This window comes from Tupaia chinensis, unplaced genomic scaffold (assembly GCF_000334495.1).
Source record: "Tupaia chinensis unplaced genomic scaffold, TupChi_1.0 Scaffold000253_1, whole genome shotgun sequence".
Lineage (NCBI taxonomy): Eukaryota > Metazoa > Chordata > Mammalia > Scandentia > Tupaiidae > Tupaia > Tupaia belangeri.
In genome coordinates, this window is record NW_006159733.1 from 528,052 (window position 1) to 535,742 (window position 7,691).

The 7,691-nt window shown below is 42.0% G+C and overlaps 1 protein-coding gene and 1 pseudogene across 1 annotated transcript in view; both read left to right on the plus strand.

The window, feature by feature from the left end:
- The window catches only part of DNAH6 (dynein axonemal heavy chain 6), a 314,451-nt gene that overhangs the window by 195,941 nt on the left and 110,819 nt on the right, over positions 1-7,691 (plus strand). The window contains exon 42 of the mRNA XM_006149128.1: positions 5,916-6,087. Coding sequence (XP_006149190.1) covers positions 5,916-6,087 — 172 coding nt within the window. The remainder of the gene's footprint in view (positions 1-5,915; positions 6,088-7,691) is intronic.
- On the plus strand, positions 4,918-5,270 carry LOC102470696 (V-type proton ATPase subunit G 1 pseudogene; annotated as a pseudogene).

Sequence of the window (7,691 nt, forward strand, 5' to 3'; positions counted from 1 at the left end):
TGCATGCCCAAGATCCCGAGAGGAGAATGGAGGAGAAGGGATTGCGGTGTGACCATCCCCCCTGGGGGGTGATTTCTCGCTTTCTGTCTGTATGTCTCTCTCTGTCTGTCTGGCGAGTGCACGTGCCCTATAGCAAAAACCTCTCCAAAAAAAAAGCCTCTGCATCTACCAGCGTCAGCCTCTTCTTTCCATGGAATCCCTCTTAGAGAGAAAGGGACAGAGCCAGCACCTACACAAACTCGAGTACAGGGGATGGGGTTTTCTATTCATGTTGAAATAGCTTATATCCATGGGAAATTAATTTTAGTACATTTTAAATAGTTCTAAGATGTCTAGGAGTAAGTGACAAATGATATATAAAAACTACCACTTTTTGTAACTTTTGAGAGGGCTTAGAACAAGTCATGAAGTAGGTCATGGAGACTACCACATTAGAAGGGTTTTTTGTAAGCTCTTGTCCACTTTTTCTGAGAACCTTCCTCTTTTTGTTTTGGAGTTTGAAATGAGGGACTCCCAACCATGTTACCGAGACACACTTTGTGATGTGATCGATGGTAAGGGGTTTACCAAGTAACTAATGTTTGATGAGAAAGCACTGCATTGGCAAATTATTTCATTTTTTTAATAAGTTAAAGGGCTAGCAGGGCCCTTGTAGGGCTATCCCCACCAAAACAAAAAGTTATGCTTAATTATTCCAAAATGCCTGCTAGGTGGAAATGAAAAAGTGGTGTCTGGGTTCCTGGGGAAGGAATTGTCCCGACCTCCCACCTCCTGTGAGATTATCACATCCACAGGAACATGTTACTCACCGGAACATCACTCGGCAAGCACATCACAGCTGAAAACAGGCAGAAGCAGAAGCTGCTTCTTCCCACTGTAACTTAACAGGTTTATATTTAAAATGCACACTAGTTGCGGGTGGAAATGGAAATGAAATGCGGCAAAATTGAGAGATTCTGGCAGCTACTGGGTTGGGCTGGATTTAGGTGGGAAAGCGCATTTCTCTCATTGCCAGAACAAATAGAATATTTTCCTCAAAGATAAAAAGGACTTGCTCTAGGCCCGTGGATATCAAACTTCATTTTTAATTGCAACCTGTCTGAGCAGATGCACAGCTCACCAGTCTATCCTTGTCATTATGCGGAGGATAAAAAATCCGGGAACTAAGAACTGAAGAAAAGCAAAATCAATAAGTTCAAGCAAATTTGTTGTTAACAACAAACACAAATTTATTTATTTATATTGTATAAAGGAAGCCTATATGCCTAACTAGTACATATGTAGTATACAAAATGTTTTAATCACTTATTAGCTTGTTTTTCTTTAATGTTTTAAAAGATTTTCGCCAGATCACATGTGCTTGCCAGAGACAGTGAGGGGGAAAGTGAAAAATCACCCTCTAGGGAGTTGGCCGTGCCACAGTCCCTTCTCCTTCATTCTCCTCCTGGGGTTTTGGGCATGCACACATTCAAGCCAAGCATGATTTTCAAGCTGCCAGGTTCAGGACTCAAACCACAGTTGACCATGTGGGAGTCCAGCACCTTAACCATCATGCCACCTGCTGGCTCCATCACTTACTAGGTTTTTATTGTTTTGTTTTTTGTTTTTTGTTTTTGAGAGGTTTTTACTATAGGGCATGTGCACTCACCAGACAGACAGAGGCAGAGAGATAAAAAGCAAGAAATCACCCCCCAGGGGGGATGGCCACACCGCAATCCCTTCTCCTCCATTCTCCTCTCAAGATCTTGGGCACGCATGTACACACACCCGGCGTGAGTTTAAGCCACCGAGTCCGGGACTCAAACCGTGGTCGACTACATGGGAGTCCAGTGACATAGCCATTATGCTAACTGCTGGTCCCACTTACTAGTTTTAAAGCAGTCACTTGACTGTACTTCCTTTGATAATCTGTTGAAAACTAACTAAACACTACATTAATGCCACGACAGTACCACTGCATAGATTAGAATATGTACTTTATGGATGACTCATCTTTGAACCACAATTCATAACACACCTATGTACTGACATTTGGAAATTCTCATGCTGAAGTATACATCACTACAGACTCTAAGGGTAAACTAAACAGCACTCAGCAAATTAAATCAGTAATGTTGCTACTAAATTAAATGAGATTTCCAGGTAGAAGGATAAAACAATAGTAATTGAGTACAATGGCCAACTGTATATGTCTTCCTGACAAAGCATCTGCCCCCAAACCAGGAGAATTCTGGCTCTGTCTTGTGTGAGTACTCTAAGTGGAAGCCCTGGAAAGTTGCCAAACATCTCATAGAAGTCAGACCCTTAAGTAGATCACCGGCCCTCAGTGAACTCTAAAATGGCATGCTAATTTCAGTTTATGAATACCCTTCATTCATTCATTAACTCATTCATTAAACAAGTATGTGGTGTTGAGTACCTGCCACATGCCAGATATTAGATCATTTCGAACAGAACAAATGTCATTCCTATCCACATGGAGCTTCCACCACAAAGAGGAGATAACAGATGAATGAGACATATATGGGCATATACCACACAGCCTTTAATATGTATGTTAGAAACTGTAGTTGTGCAATGGAGAATAGATAGGCTAGAACTTTTTTGCATATGTGTGATACATGTGTTTGTGTGTGTGTGTGTATATGTGTGTGTGTGCATGCATGTGTGCATGTGCCTTTGTGTATATGTGTTTTGCTTGGTTTGGTTTGGTTTGGTTTTACTAGAGCCATGTGTGCTTGCCAGAGAGAAATAGAGAGGGAAAGTTTAAAAACTACCCCCATAGGGGATGGTCATGCCACAATCTCTTTTCCTCCAATCCTCCCTCCTTTTTGGGATTTTGGGCACATGTACACACATACCTGGCATATTTTTCAAGCTACTAGGTCCAGGACTCATACTACATAGACAGCCATTATGGAACCCAGCCACCTTAGCCACCATGCCATGCTAAACAGCTGGCTATATATACATGTAGATATAGATATAGATATAGATTAGATATAGATATAGATATAGATATTTGGTTTGGAATGATCCTACTCAAAATATAGGCCATATGGAGTAAGTTAAACTCATACTGGAGGTCCAAGAGGAGGAGGTACTTCAGAAAGACAGATAAACTGTCCTCATAAGTTGCTAAAGCCATGTTCAACAGGAGCCAACTGAAAGCAAACACTTCAGTTTATTTCAAGATATCTCATATGTGAGCCCCAAGTCTAAAGTAACAAATATTAACTTACAAGCAATAGTCTGCATTCTGGTGGCTTCGCTATGAATTAATGGTGATGAGAATTATTTATTATATAAACTATAATAATTTTCCCAAGCAACTGGGGGTGGGAGGCTAGCAAGTAAATATGCGTATGTACTTTCAAATTGTGGTAAGTTAGGTAGGAGATAATCAGAGACCCTGATGGGAAGATTTGTTTTAGATTGGGTACTCAGGAAATGCCTCCCTGAAACAATGGCAGGTAACCTGACAGAGGAAGGATGAGAAGTTCCTACCAAGCAGAGGGCCCTGTGGGTACTGGGAGAAAGATCATGTGCAGAGACCTGGGGGAGGAAGGAGCTTGGGGTGTTTAGGCTGGGGTGGCCGGAACACGGTGATCAGTGAAGAGGTAAGGTTAGGGGCCTGGGGACAGAGTGAACCAGCAGAGAAACATGACCTGATTTTTACGATTAATGGAAACAAACAGGGACCAGAAATAAAGCAGAGAAGCCCATGAGTGAAGGAGGGAGTGAAGACACCCAGATTAAAAAAAGAGTTAGGGCCAGAATGGGGTGGTGTCAGAGGAAGCAGACAGATTTGAGAAACTTATTCAAGATTTATTGGGGGGGGGGGTCAGAAAATCGAAGTTGTCGGGACCAGCAGTTTATATAAGGGCTATGTTGCTGGACTCCCATGTAGTCAACTGCGGTTCAAGTCCCAGATGCAGTGGTTTCAACTCACTCCAGGCGTGTGTGCGTGTGTGCCCAAGATACCAGGAGGAGAATGGAGGAGAAGGGATTGCGGTGTGGCCATCCCCCCGGGGGGTGATTTCTCACTTTCTGTCTCTCTGTCTCTCTCTGTCTTTCTGGTAAGAGCATGTGCTCTATAGCAAAAACGTATTTAAAAAAAATAAAGAAAAGGAAAGGAAAGGGAAGAGAAGAGAAGAGAAGAGAAGAGAAGAGAAGAGAAGAGAAGAGAAGAGAAGAGAAAAAGAAAAGGAGAAAAGGAAAGAAAAGGAAAGGAAAGGAAAGGAAAGAAAAGGAAAGGAAAGGAAAGGAAAGGAAAGGAAAGGGAAGGGAAGGGAAGGGAAGGGAAGGGAAGGGAAGGGAAGGGAAGGGAAGGGAAGGGAAGGGAAAAAAAGAAAAATGGGAGTATCAAGAGTCTTCTAAGCTCCTGATCTGACAGGAGAGCAGTACGGTTGCCTGAGGATTGGGGGAGTTCATATTTAAATATAAGTCACACTTTGGATACATAAAGATGAAATCTATGGGAATATTGGTCATTCCCCCATAAAATCAGACAGAGGACTTTATTTCATTTCCAGATGAGTTTATGCCCTCCATGAAGACTTTCGGGACCCACCGCAAGCAGAGGTCCAAATTAATTGAGAGCAAGTTCAAAGTAAACTCACCAGTCAGAATGCTGTTCAGGTGGCACCAGCAAGCATGGAAGAGAGCAGTGAGCCCATATTCAAAACATATTCTGAAATGAACAGAAGTGCTCTAACACTCAAATGCCCTTGCATTAGAAGTTTCCTCGTTATTAGGAAAAGTATCAGATCTGGAGCCTTTAAAGGATAAACGTTTGGTTTTAAAAAACAACCTAGGGTGTGCGCAGACGCAGGTCGTGGGCCACAGGGTCGACCGACCCAAAGGGCCTTCTAGCTAGGTAAGACCGCTGGCCCGGGCCTCGGAGTCGCCGCCGCCATGGCTAGCGAGTCGCACGGGACCAGAAGTTGCTGCAGGCCGAGAAGCTCGCGGTGGAGAAGGTGTCCGAGGCCTGCAAGCGAAAGAAAAGGAGGCTGAAGCAGGCCAAAGCAGCTCAGGCTGAAATTGAACAATACCGCCGGCAGAGGGAGAAAGAATTGAAGGCCAAGGAAGCCACGGCTCTGGGATCCCACAGTAGTTGCAGCACTGATGTGGAGAAGGAGACCCAGGAGAAGATGACCATACTCCAGAACTACTTCCTACAGAACAGAGATAAAGTCTTGGATAAACTCTTGACTTTTGTATGCGACATCTGGCCAGAAATCCATGAAAGCTATCACATAAATGGATAGAAGAACGAAGTGCCTGTCCTATGGATTGGCCTCTTAGATGCCCTCGTGGAATATGAAGCATTACGGAGCTCCAGCTATATCCTTGGGAAAGGCATTAAATTATTTCTGTATATTATATAGCAAGTCCTTTCACTTTTTTGCAGAGTAGCATATCTAGCTTCTTTGTACAGACTTAGAACTTATCTGAAGAATTCATCTTTTTACCTCATGTTTCTTAGAAATTTAATGCGTGTATGTTATTTTCCTATGCCTTTAACTCAAGCAACACCTATCACAGGGTTAACTTTGTCTTTCTTAGATCTAGTAAAAAGGGAAATTCTTTGAAGAAAGAAAGGGATTTTTTTTTTTCCTAATGCTTTCTTGAAGGTCAGGGACTTTATCTATGAAAAAGTAGTGAGTAGTTACTAGTAACCTATGGGAAGCAGCAGCCAGCCTTAAAGTAGTCCTTTCCGGCTAAAGGATAGAACAATGACTACTAGTGTAATCGTTTGGGGTGCTTTTAATTTCTTTTAATCAAAATATTAGATGATAGAATTCACAAATTTGTTACATGTAATTACTTGGTGTACTGATAATCGTTTAAAAGTAAAAGACTCTTTTTCGTGGAAAAAAATCTAATCATCTCACATTGCGTTTTACTTCTAGGCCATCTTAAATGGCTTCCTGAATGACTTTCCACCAGCTGTAAAGCAAACTGCACCAAACATTGTAGAAGCTTCAGTTGAGATTTACAACAGAATGAGTGTTGATCTCCTACCGACACCTGCCAAGTCCCACTATGTCTTTAACTTGAGAGATTTATCCAAATGCGTCCAAGGTAATGTATTGAATCCTTGTTCTCTCCTCTGGACCTTCCCTTCATTTCCACTGGCCAGCCATCAGGTCTGTCAGTAGACTTGTGTGTTCCCAGGTATCTATGCATTGCCTGGAAATCCCTATTACATGTCCCTGTTCAAGTCAACTTCCACCATCACCCCAGGCCGACTACGCCACAACCTTTTCCAACCACCAGCATCCTTACCCATTTCTTGACTCCCAACTGATGACCTGTCTTACACTGAAAAGATGGAAAAAATTGGACCAGATCTGACTCATCTTCCAAATCTCCCAGACATCCTGCATCTTCCTTCCCTGAGCTGCCTATCATGGCTAATGCTCCCTTTGGCACTGAATTCCATCTCCTCCTACTCAAGGATTGTGCTTTCATAATTCCCACTTCTCTTCTGTATCTTTAATGTTCCTTATGCTTTTGGATCATTCCTGACAGCATGCTCTTGAACTGCTGTCTAACTTTCATATTAAGAAAAAAAAAAAAAGAAAAGAAAAAATTGGCCAACCCCGTGGCCTAGTGGTTAAGTGAGACAGATTCCAATCCCAGCCCTGATGGCTTGAGAAACACACCAGTCATGTGTGCCTATGTGCCCAAAATGCAGACAGGATGGAGAGATGGAGGAGAAAGGATTACAGTGTGACCACACCCCATTGAGAGGTTATTTCTCCTTTCTGTCTATCTCTATGTCTCTGTCTCTGTCTCTGTCTCTGTCTCTCTCTCTCTGGCAAGTACGCACACTCTCTGTCAATCAAAAAATATCTATTATTGGAACCGGACAATGGCACAGGGGTAAAACAACACTCTACCAAGCTGAGCCACATAGAAAGTTTCCAGATCCACTTCTGGAGACCTCTCTGAGTATGCCAGATGTCCACATGCACGTGCCTGTGATCTGGGGCTGGCTGAAGCTGGGGGTGGACCACAGTGTCAAGACCCTTTGGGGCTGTGTTCTCTTTCTTACTTGTTCTCTCTCTCTCTGTGTCTCACTCATGGAAGAAATAAATAAATAAACCTTTTAAAAATTCGCATTAGACCTCATGTCCTCCTCATGATATCCCACTCACAATATTTTGCTCTTTCTTTACAGACCTGTTAAAAAATAATCTCTCCCAGTGTGGACGGAGGGTGAGAGAGGGGAATAGTATAGGGAAGAAAATCAGGGAGAAAAATAAAATAGAGTAGAAAGACATTTGTGGAACACGGAAATGGTTTATTACCTGTTGACGATAATGTATATAGTATTCTCAACTGGGCTGCTCCGACATGTATTTCATATTGGGTAAATTCTCTTTACAAGCCAAATGATGTATAGCAATCGAATGTTTAAGTAATAATAATAATAGTAATAATAAAATAAAAGTTTAAATGTTTTTAAAATGATTTTAAAAAAGAAAATGTACTTAAACACATTTATGGAGAGGCTGATACATTTAAAGCAATATGCTATTCCAAAGTAGGTAAGACTCATGTTCTTCCACTGCCAAATCTATTATCTAGTAAGAAAAATTAGTAAATTCAACCATAATGCAAACCCCAGTATAATCAGAGAAAAAAGGGGGGATCTCGCCATCCTTTACTCACCATTGTCT